We start from the raw sequence: 21,261 nt of genomic DNA, 5'->3' as shown, positions 1-21,261 counted from the left end.
AAGCTTTAAATTAAATTAAATATCCTTTAAGTTTTTTAATATTTTTATTATATATAAGCAGTAATTAATACTTAATAAAAATATTAATATTTTTTTTTTTTAGTTTTTTATTAATTTTATTAACCTTAATAATAAATACTTTTAAAAAAGCTATAACTTACTTTTATAATATTTTATTAATATTTTCTATATCTTTTATAATAATATTTCTTTTATTATTTATTTAAAATCTATTAAAGCTATTAATTAAAGTATTAACGCTAAATAATTTAAGTATAATAATTTCTTTTATTTAAAAAATAGTTAGTATTTTTTTAAATAAAAGTTATTAATATATAATATTTTAATTTTTATTTTTAATATAAAGTAAAAGTTCCTAAAGTAATAAACCTAAGTTATAGGTTTATATTAATAAAAAAAATAAAAAATAGTTTTTAAGCAGTTATAATTAAAAATATATAAAAGTAAAATAAAAAATATAATTTATATTTAGTTTTAATTTTTATTAATAATTAATTATTTAAATTATTTAAATAATTATAATAAAGTAAATTTATATATTTAGTTATTTTTTTAAATTTATATTATAATATCCTTTTATATTAAATAAGCCTGTAACTTTAGTGTTAAGGCTTATTTCTTAAGTTATATATACTGGAGTAAGCATTAGAATCCTTAATCCTAATTGGTCGTTCCTTCTGCATTTTACCCGGGGGGGGTATGCACTTCTGTTTAGGTCGTAACATTACGCTTAACTTAATCTTCCAGTATATTACTTCCCAGAATACCTCTCTATAATATTATAAGACTTTGAAGCTATAGGGTAGCTAGACTTATCACTGGTCTAGTAACAAAGGGTCAAAAGTGGTCAAAAGTGGTCAATTTTGCTTGTTGAATTCGTTGATTGATTTTAGTTACTAGTACAGGAAACTCAGGAAAAACCTCTACTATTTATATTCCAAAAATCGATACTAATAGCTAGAATTGGGATACATAAAGACTACCGTTAGATAGCCCTGAAATCAGGCTATCTTTTGGTATAGCTTATGTATCTTGGTTCCTTCTGCCGGTTGCGTAATCGTTGAGTGTTTATAAGCTTTATTGGGGATCCGTTTTCGTTGTTGGTAAAGGAATCGGCCCGGATCCGGATTTCGCGATTTTCAAGCTTTTTGCAAGGCTCCCCCTTAGGATCTTGGAGACCCACTTATTTAAGCAATCTTATTGGCTTAGAGCGCTTATATAAGCAGGATTCTAGCCCTCTGATTGGCTAGATTTCCTATTAAAGTGGGTCTTTTAAAATTAAATCCGATTTTTGAACTTTTGGAAAGCTATGCTTTATAGTGCTTTGAAGCACTATAATTCCCTGTAACCTTATAAGCTTATAAGGCCTTATGGCGCTAAGCCTAATTAGGCAATGGCTATTAAAAAAGCTATGAGCTAAACCTAATTAGGCAATAGCTTATAAGCTATAGGGTAGGTTGGAATATCGGTATACAAGTATAGCTTGTTACCAAAGGTTATAGGGGTTATAGGGGATAATTAGCTATAAATTGCTGTAGCTAACGCTATAAGCTAGCTAAAAGGCTCTAAAGGGTACCAAAATAACCGCTATAAGCTCTATTTTCTAGCTATAGCAATAGCTATAGTCTAATAAATATAATGCATTAAATTGCTAATCTCCTTACTTTTAATAAAACGCTTACATCAAAAAGGACCTAATACAGTAAATTACCTTTTAGGGACCCCCAAAAGTTAAAAAGAGTTAAGGCTCGCGTAGAAGAGTTAGTGGATTAGTCTATTTGCAAAGCCGCAAGAAGGCGGGTTAATAATCTGCCACTTTAAAATACTGCGTTGCAAATGTCGAATATAGTTAATAATCAATATTTTCCTCTACCATATAATCCATCATATAGACTAAGAGAGATACAAAAGCGCCTCGTATCAATTGCCACATTCTTGATGAGCAGAAAATTACCGAGCTAGTATTATGTAGAGCTACTGTCAACAACTTATTTGATGGCGTAGCGCAAGGCCATGGGAGCTTAGGTTTAGCGTCTTTTGAAAACGAAACATTATTAAGAAAGCTATCAATATGACTCTAGCATTGAGGTCCCATGTATTAGCTGTCTATCTGTTCGTCTGAAACACGAGATTGAGGCTGACTCTGAGTTACGCGGATATGCTAACTATGATAACTGCTCTTCGGTCTTGCTTGAGTCCCCATACCGACATGGCAACTATCTTTCATGATCGATCATCTGCTTCAAAATGCTCCGGCCAAGATGTGCGGAAGTGGTACGTGGAGCCTACATCCGTGATCTCTTGTAGCTCATCCTGGGTCAGTTTGATCTTTAAAGCCTGGGCATACTCGTCCAGCCTCTCAGGCTTTGTGGTGGTGGTCACAGCCACAACCTTGTTCTGTATGATCCAGTTGATGAGGACAGCTACCTCAGTGGTGTCATGCGCTTTGGCAATGCGGGCCAAGGGCTCAAGCAGTGGTCCATCAGGAGCCCTGAATGCGGGAGTCAGGCCTTTGAACGAGCCCACTTGCAAGCCATTCTCACGCAACCACGACAAGTAATTGTCTCCGCGCTGCAGATAAGGATGGAACTCAATCTGGTTAAAAGAAGGTGGAATAGTCGCACCGGCCAGCGTAGCCTTGACGTGAGGGCGTAAGTAGTTGCTTACGCCTATGGACTTGGCTTTGCCAGCCCTTTTGATCTCTTCCATTGACTTCCACGCACGTTGGAAGTCAGCATCCGAGTTGGCAAAGAATGGAATATGGATCAGATAACTGCGATGGCGTTAGTTCTTCTGCCACAAGATCGTTTTGACTATCGGATAGGGAAACACACAGGTCGAAATAGTCCGTCTGCAATTTCTTGAGACTCTCCTGAATTGCTGCATGGATATCGTCGATGCCTTGGGCGACCTTATTGGTGATGAAAAGCTTTTCGCGGGGAACGCCTGATTCTTGAATGGCGCGGCCAACTTCCTCTTCGGTCCCATACATTTCAGCGCAATCGAGATGGTAGAAACCCTTCTCGATGGCCGTTTTGACTAGGTCCACAAGACGCTGGTCAAATTTCGTGTCTCCAACTTCCTTGAACCAGGCCGTTCCAGTACCTAAGGCAAGCTGCAGACGTTCGTTAGTGTTGACGATACGCGACTGTTCTGTCTACATGGAGCTCACCATCGGTATCTGGTTGCCATCGCAAAGGGGCAAAAGTGGGATGTCCATCTTTGGTGCTGAGCGAAGCGATTGAAAGGATTTGGACGTATGGAGAAGACGCAGGTCGCCTTTCTGTTGCTGGGGGAAACGATGACTGCGTAGAAGGTCGGTGCCAATTATCCAAGTCCGAGCGCGGAGCCGCAGAAGAGGCATCCAGCACTGACGTGTTTTTACTATCGGGCTGACCAGCTCGGATAAAGCGGCAAAAGAGAAAGGAACAACCGGTCGCAGTGACTTGGAGTGACTTTGTAGGATTTGCACGAGCTCTTATGGTCGGTGACGAAGTTGGTGAGGCTTGCAGGAGAGAAATGAATGCACAATTTGATTTGAGCTTCAGATTACCTGACCGCCAATAAATTGGTCATAACGTGCGGGGTAGCCTTGGCTTTCGTAACTGTCGCCCATCCTGTATGCGGTGCTACCACCAAAAGGCAAATGAGGCTCCTTCACATAACCTGCGCTATCACAGAAGAATTGTTGAGAGCATGTTTCGGGTACTGACACGGCTCCCACCCCCATCCCTCTTGCCCTTTGGAATAATACATAATGAGGGATTTCGACTCCCTAATCTCCTACTTGAACTCACCAACCATCCACTCACCTGATAATTGAATCTTTGATACTAAGCAGAAGTTTACTTAGCCACCAAGCCTAAATCAAACTCTTCAATATGCCCTCAGATACTGACAATGGATCTAACGCTCCCAACGAGCTCTTTCACTCAAACACACCCGAGCACACTCAGGCTCTGGAGGGTTCTGACACTTCTGCTGGGGACAACCGCAAAGAGCCCTGGCGCGAGCTGCCAGAGTTCAAGTCCGCCAAGGACGATGTCCATGTCAGTCAGGTCCGGGACATGCGCCTTTTTGGCAACAATGTGAACGCACATTCTTGAGTTCTCCATGGCACCGCCAACTCTCGTAAGTAATTTTGACCTACGATCTATCAAGAATGAATGATCCTAACAAAGTCTCCGGGATGAGAGAGTACCAAGTAATAAGGCGTGTAGCCCGAAGATTTTAAGTGTTTGCGCTGGATACTTGCTTAAATACACATCAATTGAAACCACTTTATTCGTTGACTGGCATGTGGTCTTTCCTACAGTGTGATGCAGAAAGTATTTAAACCAGTGTATAAGAATTGTCTGTGATATGATATAGCTTGATAATGAATATTCCCCGCAAATACCTATGTGATTCTTTTTACCCGGTACCCGATTCAGCAGTCTGATGCTCAAAGATAGAGACAGACGCGCGGATGTAATTCGTTTAGCGGACACCTCAAATTTGCTGAAGACAATCATATTTTTCCATTCCAGCATTGAATATATCTCGAGACTGAAAGAATGGGATGAAGAGGAAAGAACAGAGGAGAATGGTGAAAATAGAACGTGAGAGGCGGGAAAGGATGAGCCACATTTCTAATGGCCACCCGTGCCCAGGATATCGGAATCTGTGTAATTCTGGTCCTTGCATCAAGTTCTGTCATGGAGTCCAGCCGTCTTTTACTCCGCGTTCCATACCACGAATCTAAGTTCTATGCTCTCGCGAGGTTTGGCATCCGGTACATGCTGTGAGAGGACCATGGCACAGTGAGGGACTGCCACTAAGAGAGACGTTAGCGATGAGGTGATGTCTATCGACACCAGACAAGTTCTGCTTACCGCTCTTACTGAGAGGCCTTCTCGAATCCCATACGGTCATGACAAGGACATCGTCGCGGGTCTGATCGCTCATCCAATACCATTGGTGTTGCTCCCGTCTTTTAAGATACATGCTTTCTTCCACTGTGTTATCCATGACTTTCTGAACGATATCTAAATCGGACTCATCGACTGTACGCACGTCGCAGCACACCAACGGATCAGTCTGCACAACGTCTACAAGGGGGCGCCAAACACTGGTAAAATTTATCAGTTTCTTTCTACTATACTGTGAAGTCTGAGTCTGCACTTACGTAAGTACTCGCGTCCTATACTTGCCACCCTTCGCCCACATTTGTTCGTCTTGTGTAGTCACCTTAGCAATAACCTTTTGCATCCATTCCGGCGAGCCATCTGGTCCAATTTCAGCTGAGTCTATATTGTCAATATTTGGAAACGCAATACGGACCCGCATGAATGATATGAGAGCTGTTGATTTTTGTTGTTCTGAGGTCAGTGGCATCGACATGCTCCAAGCTGTAAATATTAGGTCTCGTCCTTGGGGCCGTCAATTTTGAACGCCTGACCTGCCAAACAATCCCCGTGTTAGTAGCTATATGCTGAATGATTATCAGACACAATATGCTTACTCGCCAGTCCCAGCACACTACCTTCTCACATCCCAGTCTTTCGGAAAGAAAGTCAGACATGGTGGTCAGGTACCCGTCCAGAGTGTTGCTCTGTGCTTGGGTCGTAGTATTTACATCGTCAGCGCCATGCAAGCCAGTATGGTACGGAAAGTCCTGATGAAACCACTGGAACCCGCATGTTTCGAGCTGCGGTTTGTCCTCGTCATCAAGGCCTCTGATATCAGTAAGAGGGCAGTCTGGCACAATATTGAGCTTTACATTTGTTCGCTCAATATCCTTGGGCACGTTGTCGGCCCAGATCTCATAGGGCACTTCTTCCTTGTAGATTGGGTCATCACAAAGATGGGACAATCTGGCAGTGGTAGGCAAAGGAATAGAAATCATTGATGCGGCTGAAGTAGGAAATGTTGGCGTGCCTTGTGAGGAACTGTGGGTGAAAGAGAAAATAATAATAGGATTGCACTTGCCAAACCCATCGATGATACTTTTGTGTTAAGCAATATTGATTCTATATATGGTAAATTATCATTATTCACTGATACCTATGGGCAAAATGATTTAGGGCAGGCCTCGTGCCGCGGAGAAAGATAAGAGAGTGACAAGAATCGCCTCAATGCTCGTACACGCCAAGGCATGCAAATTACTGCCGAGATTGATTTTCTTACGTCCGCCTGATGCCCCGGTCTGACAAATCACATCATGGTGTAACCAGCCATCTTGTGTGAAGGTTGCTGTGACAGCCTGGCACTTTCTTGCATGATGCAGAAACCAAGATGGTATGATTCGACAAAAGCAAAAAAAAATCCCTCACAAGTACCTGTATGTACACAAACCCCGCCCGAATTGTGCCGCTTTGATAACTTTTTGATCACCTTGAGGCTCGCAAGGCCCGTGTCCGCCACTATAGGTCTGACCGCCATTCCTCATATCCGATCCAATGAATGATGCTACACAGAGCAAGTCTACCTTCTAAGCGATAAGAAAACTTGAGAGTGGCCGCCTTGCGCTGCTCGCCCTGCGGAGACTCATCTCCCCCATTGTTGATCCAGCTTATAACCAAGAAGCCCGTGTAAGAGAGACACCACGAGGTGAGGTGGCCCAATAGCGCCAATATACTTCCCAATAGAGGTAGACACTAAAATATCTAGTGTAGTAGTCTGGTGTGTACATGAGCGTCCGCTTTATGCAGGGATTCCCCGGGTTTTAGCTCCAGCACAAACCGTGCTTGGCCGCATTAGGGCTTGTATTAAGCACCACAGCCGCGAATTGATTCTGCTCAATGATCATTTTAAATCTGGCTCAGAGGCTTGAGATCTAGATCATGGCAAACACGTGAGACTACCCGTTGAAATGCGCCTTTGGGATGAAACATATTGGTTTTCTGACGTGCATGAAGGAAGGACGATTTCCAAAATGCGTGGGATGAAGCCTTGCAGTCTACTCGAGACATCTTGGGTGAGGATGACTTCGAGTTTGTACAAAACGTCCGGAGTACAGATCAATTGCTCCTTGAGATTCACAAAATCCAGCAACAAGGAGTTAGAGGGATCGCCACTCGTCTGTTGGGACAGCTCAAATCCCCTTTGCTACACCTACAAACGTTTGCCATCTTCTTGGCTTCCGCTGCCGGATCTGGCTCGATTAGTCTGGCATGTGTGTGGGGAGTGGTGTTCTTGTTGATCCAGGCAAGTAACTCTGGAGATCAAATATATTCTATACTTATATCACTAGAAAAACGATTGTAGCTAATTTCATATTTGAATTGTGCAGCTTGGTAGCCGTTCCGATGAAGCCCTGAGAGATGTCACTCAGTACCTGTTGGAACTGAGCGATAAAATTGAACTCTTCGAAGTGTACAGAAGATCAGTCGACCTGGATCCAGAACTCCTGGACAGGTTCTTCGCCATCCTGGTTGATCTCCTGCTTGCGGGTGCTATGGCCATCAAGCACTTCCGAAAGAATGACGGCCGAACCATTGGGCTCGCATCTTGGGACAACATCAATAATCAATTTTCCAAGAATTTGCAGAATTTCTCGTCGAGAATTGAACATTTGCGTCGCTTGGTTGAAGCCCGTCAGATTACTGAGATGAGCTTGAAGCAGGAAGGGGTTCTTCAATCTCTTCGAACGCACAACTTGGAACCTAAAGAAGCCGCAAGCCTCCCCTACTGGCAGCTACCATTTGGTCGGAATCCAAGCTTTTTCGGCCGTGCCGATCTCCTAGATGAGATTCGTAATGCTCTGGTAACTTCTGCGGATGAACCGCAATCAGTTAGGTCTGTCGCTTTGTGGGGTATTGGAGGTATTGGAAAATCCCAAGTTGCACTTGAATACGCCAACAAGCAGATACAAGAGGAGTGCCAGCTTGTCCTGTGGATCCCATCACAGACAGCAATGGACATGTCGAGAGCTCTGGTTCATGCGGCAGGCCAAGTACGCCCTCCAGGCTACGAGGAGAACATGTCTGCAGAACGGATTCGCTTCTTGATGTGGAATTGGCTCCAAACAACTGGTGAGGGATGCCTTTCTTCGTTGGGCAATCTCGCCTTACTGATAAGATGCAGACACGTCTTGGCTCATCATATTCGACAATGTAGACGACAACGATCTATTGAATTCCAACTGGCCTGTTACCGGCAACGGCCAAATTTTGGTGACCTGTCGAAGCGAGCTCGTTGCGGCCTCCCCCGTCGCAAGCGCACTGGAGATTCCTCCTTTCACGCCCGAAGAAGGCGGCAAGCTTTTGCTTAATCTTGCTCGCAAGCAGAATCCAACAAGCGAAGATATTTCTTTGGCTGAAGAGCTGTCTGAGATGCTTGGAGGCCTGGCACTGGCAATCCAGATCACAGCTAGCCAGATATTTGTGAGAAGAAAGTCCATGAAGCATTTTCTGCCCTTTTTCAAAGAGAACAAGAAATCCCTCCGCATGCCACCGAAATACGCCCCAAGGAACCCTTATTATACCGATAATCTCGAGACAGTGTGGAAGACCGCTTTCGAGAGCCTGGATGAAAATAGCTCCCGTCTACTAGGTTTGATTTGTTTCTGTGCCCCTGACGACATACCGCGCCATTTAATTAATACGACACACGCAATTCCGGACACCTGGTCTTTCTTGACAGATGTGAATGAGTACGTGAACGTTCCTTTGAATCAAATTATATGAGCCTAATATGATTGATAGCTACGCAGAGGTTGAAGCGCAATTGCTTCGGATGTCCTTGATTAAGATCAACGAGGACTCTGAGATGATCTCGCTCCATCGGCTTGTCCAAGAGGCATACTACGATTACCAATCAGACACACAGCGCCATGAAACTTTTCAAGTCATCTATCGCCTGCTGTGTGAAGCCTTTCCCAAACGAGAGCTGCGACGACAGATGTATCAAGTATGGGACACGTGCGAGCTGCTAATCCATCACATTGAGGCTGCCCAGGACAAATACGAGGCGCTTAGGCCTACTGGGTTGAATGTACAGGACGCAGCTCTGTACACCATGTTGGCTGACGCAACGTGGTACGTATCTCTTGAGAGAGACATGACACATGCTTCCAATGCTAATATTGAAGTATGATTCAGGTTCTGTGGCGAGATATCCTCATTAGTACTTGGCGAAAGACTTGGAAGAAGGGCAGCGGACGCATACGACGATAAAGATTCTTTATTATATGCCTACCTCTGCGAAAGTGTCGCCACTATTGATCATCGGCGCGGACGGTACCAAACTGCCTACGAATTCTTCATGCACTCTCTTCAAATACGAGAGCGACACTCGAGTACAACAGGTCCAGAATTGGCAGATGCATATAGTGCTATTGGACTAGCCTTGTTTGGCTTGTTTCGAAGTGAGGAGGCGATCGAGTACGTCGATAAGGCGCTCGCAATATCGTATGCTGCACCAGAAGAACTTCAACAGAGCTTCAACATAGATAGATACCTCCGCAACCGGAGTCGACCGCAAGCAGCTTTACGAAATTTCGAAATCGCCAAAAATGATGTCGCGGGTGCCGAGTCCTTTCAAACCAAGGTCTATGGCCCCAACAGCCATTTTCATGGGGAGTAAGTGACTGTGCCCATACTACTTGCTATCAACGTTTCCAATGATGTATCACATGCTAATGGGCACCAACAGGACTGCATACATACTAGGAAAGATTGCATTCCAAGAAAATGATATAGATCTTGCTATGCAGTACCTACAACGAGCTTACGACCTTCAATATCCTGGAAAACCAACCCATCAAAGTGTTGCCTCGGCCCTCTATCACCAAGCTCTCGTATGCATGCAGCGGCAGGCCGATCGCGAAAAGAACGATGAACAGGCATTAGAGTATCTCCAAAAAGCACTCATCATTACCCGATTCAACGAGTCACGTCGAGGAGATCAAGGCGAGACTGCTCGTGTCAAGTGGCAGATTGCTAAAATATGGGATCGCCAAGGACGCTCGGCTGATGCGGCGACGTACAGAGCAGCGGCGTTAAGGGTCAAATCCGAGCTGGAGCGTTTAGGGCTTCACCCAAAGGCACCCGACGAGGAACAGAGCTGGGACTGCTTTTCCGATCTTGTTGATCGTTGATATTCTGAGAGATGTAGTGGGATTTTGTCATCAGGATTGACCTTTGAGCTGTAGCTCGTAAGCCATCTTTGCCAAATTGACTTGAATCGCAGCTAGAAACATGGAAATCGCTGCAATGACAATGCCAATGATGCTGAGTATTATGACCGCCCAGATAGTGTACCAGAGCCTGAGGTCCCGCTGATCACGCCAGAGTGACATGAAACGGTTCGGCTGTATATCTTTGACATGTTGCTGGATCCTCTCGAGACGGGCCTTGAACACTGGAAAATCAACACTCGAATCATATGATTCACGTATCGGTCCGCCAAACGCAAACCAGGACGAGCTTCTATTGCCGCAAAGCTCATCCAGGAAGGGATCCGTGTAGAAGTGGCTCCCCTCTCTGTACAGTGCAGCCCTGGCGCGCTCTGAGCGTTCATATACTTTCCGTGACCTTCTGTCAGATCTGAACAGCAACACGTAAGACAAGATGACTTCGTTGAGCAGCTTTGCAACGGTAAAGTCCTCGCTGGGCTTCTCATAATCCTCATAGAAGTCACGTAACATACTAAGACACGGTCATTAGTTTTGATATCGTGGGGGAATGGGTAAAGTGGAGAAGCTATATGTACTTACATAGCGAGAGTCGATTCATCGGATTGTTTCTGGATGCGACAGAAAGATGGACATTTGAACAGGCTCAGTGATGGTTGGGCCGGATCAAATTCTAGATGCTCGCTCAATGAGTCCACCCAGATTATTTGCATGTTAGCCATGTCTTTGAGAGTTGCCACATTCATGTGTGAAACTTCCAGTCTAGTAGGCGTGGCCGCCTGTGCATTGATCTGGGAAACAGGTTCGTTTCGTCCGATATCTCGAATGGGGAGGAGTTCTCCGAATTTTCGCAGTAGCTCATCCAACGGCCTGCTTACCAACTCCGTCGGTATTTTATCTTTTATTGTCAGCTGAGTGGACTGGGTGATGATCCTCATTTCGCCTGATTGATCTTGTATCGCCGGAATGTACAGTAGCGATAGCCATCCCAAGATACTGAAAATCAGGCCGTATGAGTCATAGGACTGGTCGGTATCTACACGAATAATCTTCTTTCCCTGCATTTTCTGCACTATCTTGTTAATGGAGATCGCGCCATGCTCCCGAAGCACATCGGCAACTTCGTAGCAGAGCTGGACAATCTTCTCAAATGGCTGTTCGTGCAATATGTACTCTTGATCAATCAGGGAGTCCCATTTGCCCAACCATAGTTTCTTCGTAAGTGATCGCAGATGGAGCAAATATGCCCCAAGTTCTCCTGATGAGACCTGTTCTAGGTTTTTGTTTGAACAGCGTTCGAGCAGTCGGCGTTCATTCTTGCTGGGGTCGGGAATTGGTCTGGGAGATCGGTTAAATGGAAGATACTGCTTCCAGGACAGTCCTTGGTTCGATACTGAAATAAAGTTAGTCGAGCTAGAATGCCGTGAAACGATGCAAAGTTACTTCGTACAGCTCGACATCTCCCCGTGAAAATTACGGGATACAGTCTAAACACAGATTTAATACAAACAGACTTACAGATGATACAAGTCGGGTGTCTTTCGGTGAAATTTATACCAGAAACCAGGAATTCAAAGGCCTCGTGAACAAGGCAGCAGCACCGGCGAGAGCAGCCGGATGACTCCCCCGACTATTAGAATCGTAAGTCGCGCAATTGGCTGCGGAATCCTGGCAGTGCGGCCCCCAAAATCATGAGGCATTGTACGTACCTCCCATATGGATACCAGTACCTGTACTGTACCCCGGCTGAATATGTACCTAGACAGAGACAAGGGACTTCCCAGTGCTTTGTCCCCCTTGAGGCGGACGGCACACGTGCATGAGAAGCTACACAGTGACGTGGCCCATGCGCGCAACACACCTACCTACTTAATAATGTGAATCACAATTATCGTAACCCAATAGCATCATGCATAGCAGACATAGAGAGGGGGGGAGACGCTTGCCCCCCAGCCATTCATCAGTGGCTGCCTCGCAACACAGCGTTGGGCACCAACACGCAACAGCCTTGCTGACAGAAGCATGACGAATGAGCGCTTGCATTTCGTCATTTCGAGAAGAAAAGGAGCTGAACCTAGCATTTTACACTCACGCGCTCCAAGCCTCACCAAAAGTGGCGTTGAGAACTCACCTGAAGCCCCTTATCACACCCCGGCAGTCTTGGCCCTCAGACTCGAGAGAGAATCCAGTACCTCTAGGATGGCGTCACCAGGCACATTGAATGTGGTTGTGACCGGCAATCCTGTGAGTCCTCGGATCGACGGGTGGACATTGGAAATCACACTCACTTTGTCCTCAGCCATTCATGGAGTATGATCACAACACATCTCAGCTGGTCAGAGATGCTCTGCCGAATATCATCACAAGGTCGAACCAAAACGATATCCGGATATTCAAGTATTTCCGTGACACCTTGGATACCTACGACGATGTCCGGTATGTCTCTCGTGACATATGGAGCGGCAAACGTTCGCTATTTTTGCCAAAGCCTGAGCCGGATGACAAGGAGGAACATGTCAATGTCGACTTTATTCTCCATCTTGGTATGATTGCTTTGGGATGGGACCCTAATCAATTCCGCTTCGAGACGATAGCGCACAGAGATGGATACAACCTCCCCGGTGACGATGGCAAGCTCGTCGACTCCGACCAGCTTAGGCGCCTTGGCTTGCCAGAGATGCTATCAACGTCATTGGATGTCAAGACTGCATGGCGCAAGGTAAAACGACGTTATCCAGTGAGTCCCTCAATCTAATTTCAGCCCACATCTTTTCTCAAAACCTAATACTGTAGTATACTGACGTTCATGAGGATGTCACTTCATGTGTTTCAGGAGACGCTGGGCTCTACTTCTGCGAATTCCGTCTTTACTCGTCGCTCGCTGAGCCTTTGTTGTGCAAAGAGTTTGAAGACAAGAAGGGCCGTGTCGTATTCCAACATTTACCTCAATCTCACGACTCGAAGGCAATCGAGCTTGCTCGGGATATCACCATCACCTACATCGCCAGTCTCGCCGATGATCCCATGTTCAATACTAACCGCGTGGATATTTGATATGTAGAGGTCAGGTTCTTTCCACAACAGCGATTGAAGTTCTCTAGATTTCTAGGCGATACGAAAAGGAAGACGTGGCGGTTGAATCATCTGGATTACTTGACGAGAAGAACACATATTTCACCTAACGATTAAGACATCAGATCCCACAATAATTTCTCTCGAAATATAAGTTTTATTATTTACCAGAGGCTGTAGCATGTGTACCTATGTTATTGTTAATCTTGGCCGATGAGACGTCAGCCATAGATATATCCAGCTGCCAGTCATTCGCCCAGAGATCCTTGACAAGCTCCTTAACCAAATTTAGCTAGAGTCTCTGCATACAGCTAGCTCTGAATGTCAACTTGAAATCTCTGCTTGCATTATTTTGGCAATACATTACGGTTTGAAGGGGTTCATCGCGAAGGCAACCTTCAGGCGGATATAATTAGTCTAAGTATAACTAGCAAAACCATTAACGATAATAAGCGCAGTGTGAAAAATGTACTAATATAAATTTTCACATTCTTATAGCAATTCAACTTGAATATACTAAGGCCATTGCTCTCTAGTCTCACGATGCTGTTGCAATCCCTCTTTATGGCCTCCTGTCTATCACTCATTGCTAATCAAAAGTAGGTCATGAGGCCCTAGAGTTTACATATTTTCTCATCTCAACAGTAGCTACGATACCAAACCTTTCTCTTTCAACATCACTGTATGAATTTTGTCGGCTGCTGGTTCTCTCTTGCCTCTGCTAGGGGCATGGCCCGCAGAAATCGTGGATTACAAAGAATGTGAAAGACAAGGAATGGATCTTATGATAATCCATGGGGAAAATATTATAATTACGGTGAATTATTAACAGCTTGACGTAATGACAATGTAAATACATATTGCATTAGTCTCCCCAAAGAGAAACAAGAATGTAACATGGATATCCTCTTATCTTCAGTTCCATAAGATGGGTATGTCAATGAGCTGTAGAAGAAGGCAAGAAGCGATTAAACACTACGCTTCCTAAGAAAACGCCAGCAAGGACGGACATAAAGTAGCCGACATTCATAGTCATTACCGCGATCATTCTATCCCAAAGTCAGCAACCTTTTTGAGTTCCTATATGTTAAGTCGTACTAACAGTAAATAGCCAACGCCAGCAAGAATAACATCCATAAATGCCAGATTTACAGCTTCACTAGCTCTCCATGGGCGGGTTGTCGTTTTTTCAATGGTTTGGTGTGATGGTATTCTGCCGTTACCACGTCGGCGTTCGAGTACGTCTGCGATTTGGAAGAAGTTGACCCGAACTGCCAATAAAGCTCTGAAAATGGTCGCAAAGGTTATCAGAAATATGCAAGTTCCGGCATACTGTCCTGTTGAGTTGGGAGTCCAGGCGGATGAAAACAGAGGTGTGTTTGTAGCAGCGAAGAAAGTCATGGCCATCGAGTCCATTGTCATCATACCAGAAGACGAATCCATAGGCATGGAGCCGTCTGCTGAAGTTGGCATGGGCATTGCCGCCATGGTGCCTGTTGAAGACCCAGGCATAGACATATCCATCTTCAAATGACAGATGTGATACTGCGGTACAGAGTCTTGTATGAGTAACGAGTGCGGTCAAAAATGGAGCCCAAGTTGTATGGCCAATTCAACGCGCTTAATGCTTGGTTCGGAATAAGTATGTAGATGGATAGCCAGAATCCGCCGACAAATTTCTGTGGCAACCCTTATATTTGTAAAGCCGGAACACGCGCTTATACTCTCATGTAGGTGCAACATTAGTCTCCTTTGAAGGAGTGGGGACTACATGGATCACTCTTCCTGCGCCTTCTGCTCTTTTTGGATTCGTAACTTGTAAATCCCATCTGCCGGATCAAATACGGCAAAAAGAAGGGCCCATTAACTGGCTAGTAATGAAGGTTATCGGATGTGATACGACACCATCTCTTCTTAGACCCTTGCAAGTCAGCGTGGAAACTTGCTCAAACGCGCTCTCATAATAATGAAATCTAATCAGACCACCAGTTCACAGGAGTTTTATGCTTCTTTTTCTCTAGCACGCTTGTTTAATATTTTCCGTCCAGTCAATATACGGACAATAATTCTGGACCAATGGCGGGACGGACATTTCGTGCTAGAAAACAAGTCCGCTACCTTTAAGCAAGAGGTTTGTAAGTCTTATTAAGTTGCTTAAATCTCTGCCTTGTCCCTTTTTTTTCTTTCTGTCGCCGTATTATTTTCGTTTGTCTCACTCTGAACTTGCGAATAATAGAGAGGGGAGCAATCAACTCCCAAAAAAGTCCGCAAAGATGATGGGCAATCCCGCATGGCTTCCTCAGCCAGTTCAGCTGCATTCGAGCCGTATATTTGAGTGTGATCCACTCACTGCAGAAGAATGTGACTGGTATAAGCAACGCTGGCATTATTGGTACGACAAACTGGAATCCTCATACAACAGTGATCAACTGACGCATTTTCCCGTAAAGGTACATCGCCGACTGGGTCTTTGCCCTGCCAACCATCGCATTTTTTATGTGCGCCATTGGTATTTTCATTATTGGCCATTTTCTGTCGGAAACTCTTGGTTATAGAAGGTTCCGAGGGCCTCTGATATGGCAGAAATTAATTGCGGCTGTTCGATATCTCTCTTACCGTGGATTCCACGTCAAGTCGCTTCAATGGAACTCAGCCCCGGTTGGAATTCTCCTATTGGGACTCGCTGGGACCATTTTCTTCTTCTGTAAGCCGAGATCAAACTCACGTCAAGATTAAACTAATGGTTTGGTTAGGTATAGACTTGATTCCACAGCCTTATTATTGGTCAAGTAAGATGTATGGTAACTCGCCTGCCCTGGCGACTAGATCTGGATGGTTGAGTCTGGCATGTATGCCATTTGTCTTGTACGTCAACTCAGAGCGACAGAGTTTGCAAATATGCTAACAGTGTCCAGCGCAACCGCAAGTAAGGCGAATTGGATCACGCTGTCGACGGGAGTTTCGTACGAGAGGCTCCAGGTCTTCCACAGATGGATTTCCTATGCCTTTTTTGTCCTTGCGCTAATGCACACATTCCCATTCATTGTGTACCACATCCGGTTTCACGACATGCAACACCATTTTTCTTCCAATCTTGTGTTTTACTGGACCGGCATCGTTGCCCTCATTTTTCAAGCATGGCTCACATTTGCATCTCATAGCACAATCCGGTAAGCTGCAAATATAAAGGCCATTAATGTCAAGGGACGTGACTAATTCGGATCTCAGGAACCTTGGATATGAATTCTTCAAGATGACGCATTTCATTGCTGTCGTTTTATTTATGCTGACATTCTTTTGGCACTGCGGCTTTAGGCTCTCCTCATGGTAAGAATAATCAACTGTAGCGTACATAGCACACAACGATGCCAGTATTAACACATCCACAGGGACTATTTCATCGCTACAGCGGCTGTATATGTTCCCTGTTACGTCTACCCCTGGCTCCGGACTTACTTTGAGTATGGTTTCGGCCAGAAAGCTCAGCTTCTTGTAGAAGACAATGGTTTCATTCGCATCACAGTTCCAGTCAAGTTCAGCTGGAAACCTGGACAGCATTGTTTCCTGCGATTTACAAGCTTTGGTCTACTGCACGCCCTCTCGTCTCACCCTTTTACCATCTGCTCCTTGCCTAAAGTGGATCCGAATGAGCAGTCTGAGCTCGTTTTTTATATTCGTCAGGGAAGCGGCCTCACCGCTAGACTGCAGCAATACGCTCTAAAGCGGCCCGGGAGTTCGGTTCCCGTACTCGTCGATGGTCCCTATGGAGGCATTAATGAGCAGAAGTACATTGATAGTGGCCATCTCCTAGTCATTGCAGGTGGCTCCGGCGCTGGCTGGTGTTTCCCGTTCATTGAGCAATTTGCCAGACACCGCTGGATGGCAGCAGATGAAGAGCAAGGCCAAGTTGCGGCCACAGACAGCAAGAACAGCGAAAGCCTCTCGAAAAGCCGCCACTCTGAGCCTCTCTCGCTGCGCGTCATCCTGGTGACTCGAGACATTGCTAGCCGCACATGGTTTCTCCGAACTGTCAACGAGTTGCTATCGGAGGTTTCAGCAACAAATTCATCATCTAATATTGATGTACAAGTGTATCTGACTGGTCAGGACTCACAAAAGGTCAATTCAACGAATATAGCTGTAGAAGACCCAGCTTCGAAAGAATCCGCCGCATCGGCAGATGATAAAATTGTTCCAGAGGAGGGACACAAGCTCATTATACCAGAAAAGGAATTCGAGGGTCGACCACAGCTACCCCAGATCATCCAGGAAGAGGCAACGCGGGTCATGGAAGCTGGGCAGTCACTCAACGTCTATGTGTGTGGGCCTAGTACGATGCAGAACGATGTACGCAATGCTGCCGCCGGAGAAAACCTAAAGATTCTTACAGGCTCAAAAGCCGGTCAAGTCTATTTTCATTCCGAGCATTTCTCTTGGGCATGAGTAGACTCATCATACAAGAGTATATGATTCATAGGGAATAAAACGTTCATAGGAGAGACTTATCATACGAATACCCACCTAGAGTAGTTTATAGAAGAAGAAAATGAACAAAAATGAATAGACATGAATTGTATCATCCTCCATGAACCCACTATTATTACTGCCGAAGCTAAACTAGCATATTTTTATTGATTATAATCTTGACTCTCTCATTCGTTGGTATCTAAGCGAACCTCTTTTCCATATCTCCGTGTCTTATGACCATGCAGCTTGGATCACGCTATATATTTCTTTCTCTCTTCAGTTCACACTAAGCATGCGACGCGGACTCTTACTCGTTGTCACATCATTAGCTGCAATAGATCCTTTTATGGATATGTGACTTCAAGACTCTAAACACGTAGAGATATGAAAAACTCCCTCAAATCCCCTCATCGGCAGTTTCGACATTAGCCTGAGTTTTACCTATTCACCATCGGTGAATATGATCCTGGTGCACGTTTTTGGTGTCTTTCCTCGACTACTCCACCATGAAGGTGTAGATATATCCCATAGAATTGGCGCCATATGCCCCTCAGTGATTCTTATTCCTCAAATTCTGCCTCGATGATCCGAGCTGTTGCTTTGCGCCCATGAAGAAGACTCTCTTTCTCCCCGTCCTTCTGGGCACCTGCGTGATTGCGGGTGCTCCATTCCAGGGCGCTCTCAATGGCTTTCCGGTGAATCCCTACGACCCATATTGCGCAATGTCCTGCCTGCGGTCTCTATACTCGTTGATGCTCTCCTGCTCCAGCATGGGCGATACCGTTGGGATGATGACCATGACGACCACCTCGGCGTGCTGGGCACAAAACACCCCCTATCTTACCAGTCTTGCCTGGTGCATCCAGGACAAATGTGTCCCAGAGGGCATTGCGACTTCAAAGCTCGAGTACTTTTGGGAAACCGAAGCCACGGGTCAGTCCAACGCCGGCGAGATAGGTGTCCCTCCAAAATGGTCGTACTCGGAGACGCTGCAAACGATATCTAGCCCGCCTACAATTCAGCTCACTCCACAGGATACATGGCTTAACGATACGGCCCTCGTCTCGCCTCTAGTCTATCAAGAGCAATGGAACGTCTTGACGAGTGTGCAGCGTGAAACAGTGCATGAGAACGCCTATGGGTGAAAACCCCTCCTCCTGTCTAATAGAGAGTTTACCAAAAATCTAACCGGCACGTAATGTAGTATTGCAATGCTCGTTTTTGGTTTCGGAACGCCCATAGTATTCACCTGGCTTGGGTATCTGCCATTCTTCTCGACCCTCTTCAGGAAGCTCAAGCCGTATCTTGTATGGCCAAGCCTCATTGGCACCTACCAAGCCCGTCCACTGCCTTTTCTGCTTGGAAATGCGCCCACCATCGGCCAGACGCTCTATATCCTCGTGTTTCTCATCCTCAACATCGTTTTAACGTCTGTCAGCTACCAGTCCCGGCAGCCCAACGCGTGGTACTCCAGCACCTGGCGCGAGATTATGGCGTACGTCCTCTACTGAACCGGTGCCTTTGCGTATATCATTGCCCCTCTCATATGGCTCTTTGGCGGGAGGAACAATATCCTCCTGTGGGTGACGAACTGGTCGCACTCGACATTTCTCGTGCTGCACCGCTGGATCGCTCGAATCTTTACGCTGCAAGTCCTGATCCATTCCATTATAGCCGTGGTGCTATACAAGGCCGAGGGAACGTACGACGACCAGGTTAAAGCGCCGTACTGGATCTGGGGCATTGCGGCCACGCTGTGTTGCTGCATTCTCACGTTTGGCAGCCGCCTCTACGTTCGCAACTATGCATATGAGTTCTTCCTGCTGAAACATATTGTGCTTTCTGCCCTGCTCATTGTCGGCTGCTGGTACCATGCCTACGATCTATACAAATTCCTTGGAGGGTACGAGGACTGGATGATTGCCATTTCAGCAATATGGGCGTTCGATCGCTTGGGACGTGTTTTACGCATAGTCATGGCCGGTGCATGCCGAGCCAAGGTCACTGAGCTCAGTCAAGATTTTGTCCGCATCGACATCCCTAGCATCCGCTGGGGCTCCGAGCCTGGCAAGCATGTCTACATCTACTTCCCCACGCTGCATCCTCTCCGGCCCTGGGAGAACCATCCGTTTTCCGTTCTGCAAACGGCTACACTGCAGTCATGCCCAGCACGCAGCAGCTCGGACTCCATCAGCCAGAGTTCCGCAGACAGACCACAAGACCATTGTGATGTGGAGAAGACGGCCGCGGTGGATTCAAAGGCCATGGCAGTCTCGCAAACCGCCCGCCCCGATATTGGCCTGACGGTCTACGTGCGAAAGTCGGCCGGAGCGACCAAGCACCTGGCCGCGTGCGAGAGTCTCTTGACGTTTATCGAGGGTCCATACGCAAATAATTCGATGCGTGAGATACTGCGTTGCGATCGCCTCTTGCTCATCTGTGGCGGGATTGGAATCACAGGCCTTTTGCCCTTTGTCAACAACCACTGGAACGTCAAGCTCGCATGGAGTGCCAAGGAGTCTGCCCGCTGCCTGGTCGAGGACCTGGAAGGAGCATTGAGTGCCATTTCAGACAAAGATGTGAGGGTTGGGAGTAGGCTAGATATCTCGCAGCTGCTGGACAAGGAAATAGAGGCGGGCTGGGAAACGGTAGGCGTAGTTGTCTGTGGGCCTGGTGGGTTGTGTGACGAGGCCAGAGCAGCTGTTGCGGCAGCTAGCAAGCTTGGTAAGACGGAATTTGAGCTCAAAGTCGAGGCATATTCGTGGTAAAGATATCATGTAAGTTGTCAATTTAAGTATGGTGCTTCATGTGTTGGAGCTGTGGTTCGTTGTATCACGAGAATACAGGAGTCTCAAGATGTGCGCAGGCCACGAAGGAGATACTTGTAGTATGTCTTTAAAGGTCTCAATGCTATTGAGCAAAAGGTGATTTACGGAAAAAGTACTAAGAATGCGGAAACTTTTGGTTTGGTTAACCTAGTTGGCTGTCTATCATATGATTCCATTGGTCGTTTAAAACTGTGCTGGTCAAAATGTATGTTCTAAACTCTCTACATGATGGGTCTTGCTTTGACATCCTGTCTTGTGCAGTTTTCGACGTATTACAACTCATGAGAGAGTGATTGGCGTGAAGACAGCATGCAGGGGAATATAAGTACTTGGAAACTGAATGCGAAAATGAACGTCTTTCTCGATTTCTTTCTTCCCAGATGCCCGTCTTGATTTTCCACTTCAAGCCCCAACTTTTACCCCTTCCTGGACATTGGGGGTGTCTGACATCCAAGCAGAAGAAATTGCTGATGGCAAGACAGACGAAGAAATGCTTGCCTAGGACATTGCCGAGCCATCTGGTAAGTATACCATATAACAAGACAAAATACATGCAGAAAGCGTCAAGAGACACTGAAGCAAGTGATCTACCTATATCTGGGCACTTACAGGTTGTTGCTGGGAGTACATACACTTGCAAACAGCTGTCCAGCTACCTATCCACATCCAGCAATCTGATATAAGGTAACCCAAGCTTCCTAGTACCTATGTTTGTTTGTATTGTCAGGAAGCTTGCTCCCCAGCTATTATTGCTCC

The 21,261-nt window shown here is 45.7% G+C and overlaps 9 protein-coding genes across 9 annotated transcripts; 5 read left to right on the top strand and 4 right to left on the bottom strand.

Annotated features, from left to right (window-relative positions):
* Positions 1-2,244: 2,244 nt before the first annotated feature.
* TRIVIDRAFT_154427 (uncharacterized protein) lies at positions 2,245-3,241 on the bottom strand (the record flags this gene model as incomplete). Its single annotated transcript, XM_014099356.1, has 3 exons — positions 2,245-2,794; positions 2,856-3,103; positions 3,194-3,241. The coding sequence occupies 3 exons, from the start codon at positions 3,239-3,241 to the stop codon at positions 2,245-2,247; spliced, it is 846 nt and encodes a 281-aa protein (XP_013954831.1).
* Positions 3,242-3,902: 661 nt separating this feature from the next.
* TRIVIDRAFT_223952 (uncharacterized protein) lies at positions 3,903-4,191 on the top strand (the record flags this gene model as incomplete). The annotated part of the gene is made up of 2 exons (XM_014099355.1): positions 3,903-4,109; positions 4,183-4,191. 2 exons carry the CDS (start codon positions 3,903-3,905, stop codon positions 4,189-4,191), a joined length of 216 nt encoding a protein of 71 aa, XP_013954830.1.
* Positions 4,192-4,736: 545 nt separating this feature from the next.
* TRIVIDRAFT_223951 (uncharacterized protein) lies at positions 4,737-5,908 on the bottom strand (the record flags this gene model as incomplete). Its single annotated transcript, XM_014099354.1, has 5 exons — positions 4,737-4,837; positions 4,896-5,131; positions 5,189-5,288; positions 5,344-5,461; positions 5,525-5,908. The coding sequence occupies 5 exons, from the start codon at positions 5,906-5,908 to the stop codon at positions 4,737-4,739; spliced, it is 939 nt and encodes a 312-aa protein (XP_013954829.1).
* A 1,791-nt stretch (positions 5,909-7,699) lies between these two features.
* Positions 7,700-8,982, top strand: TRIVIDRAFT_134789 (uncharacterized protein; the record flags this gene model as incomplete). The annotated part of the gene is made up of 3 exons (XM_014099353.1): positions 7,700-8,036; positions 8,122-8,632; positions 8,709-8,982. Coding segments are annotated over 3 exons (1,122 nt in total), but the record flags the coding sequence as incomplete, so codon positions are not given.
* A 1,150-nt stretch (positions 8,983-10,132) lies between these two features.
* TRIVIDRAFT_69156 (uncharacterized protein) lies at positions 10,133-11,598 on the bottom strand (the record flags this gene model as incomplete). Its single annotated transcript, XM_014099352.1, has 3 exons — positions 10,133-10,652; positions 10,721-11,531; positions 11,589-11,598. The coding sequence occupies 3 exons, from the start codon at positions 11,596-11,598 to the stop codon at positions 10,133-10,135; spliced, it is 1,341 nt and encodes a 446-aa protein (XP_013954827.1).
* A 739-nt stretch (positions 11,599-12,337) lies between these two features.
* On the top strand, positions 12,338-13,192 carry TRIVIDRAFT_223948 (uncharacterized protein; the record flags this gene model as incomplete). The annotated part of the gene is made up of 3 exons (XM_014099351.1): positions 12,338-12,382; positions 12,438-12,875; positions 12,950-13,192. The coding sequence occupies 3 exons, from the start codon at positions 12,338-12,340 to the stop codon at positions 13,190-13,192; spliced, it is 726 nt and encodes a 241-aa protein (XP_013954826.1).
* Positions 13,193-14,147: 955 nt separating this feature from the next.
* Positions 14,148-14,617, bottom strand: TRIVIDRAFT_49075 (uncharacterized protein; the record flags this gene model as incomplete). Its single annotated transcript, XM_014099350.1, has 2 exons — positions 14,148-14,259; positions 14,313-14,617. 2 exons carry the CDS (start codon positions 14,615-14,617, stop codon positions 14,148-14,150), a joined length of 417 nt encoding a protein of 138 aa, XP_013954825.1.
* An 866-nt stretch (positions 14,618-15,483) lies between these two features.
* Positions 15,484-17,653, top strand: TRIVIDRAFT_58874 (uncharacterized protein; the record flags this gene model as incomplete). Its single annotated transcript, XM_014099349.1, has 8 exons — positions 15,484-15,602; positions 15,661-15,914; positions 15,964-16,075; positions 16,126-16,380; positions 16,439-16,537; positions 16,600-17,116; positions 17,174-17,312; positions 17,349-17,653. The coding sequence occupies 8 exons, from the start codon at positions 15,484-15,486 to the stop codon at positions 17,651-17,653; spliced, it is 1,800 nt and encodes a 599-aa protein (XP_013954824.1).
* Positions 17,654-18,285: 632 nt separating this feature from the next.
* TRIVIDRAFT_69153 (uncharacterized protein) lies at positions 18,286-20,445 on the top strand (the record flags this gene model as incomplete). The annotated part of the gene is made up of 3 exons (XM_014099348.1): positions 18,286-18,818; positions 18,882-19,172; positions 19,242-20,445. 3 exons carry the CDS (start codon positions 18,286-18,288, stop codon positions 20,443-20,445), a joined length of 2,028 nt encoding a protein of 675 aa, XP_013954823.1.
* Between the last annotated feature and the right edge of the window lie 816 nt (positions 20,446-21,261).

Source organism: Trichoderma virens (assembly GCF_000170995.1).
Source record: "Trichoderma virens Gv29-8 chromosome Unknown TRIVIscaffold_79, whole genome shotgun sequence".
In the NCBI taxonomy this organism is placed as follows: domain Eukaryota; kingdom Fungi; phylum Ascomycota; class Sordariomycetes; order Hypocreales; family Hypocreaceae; genus Trichoderma; species Trichoderma virens.
This window is presented reverse-complemented; position numbering and strand designations above follow the sequence as displayed.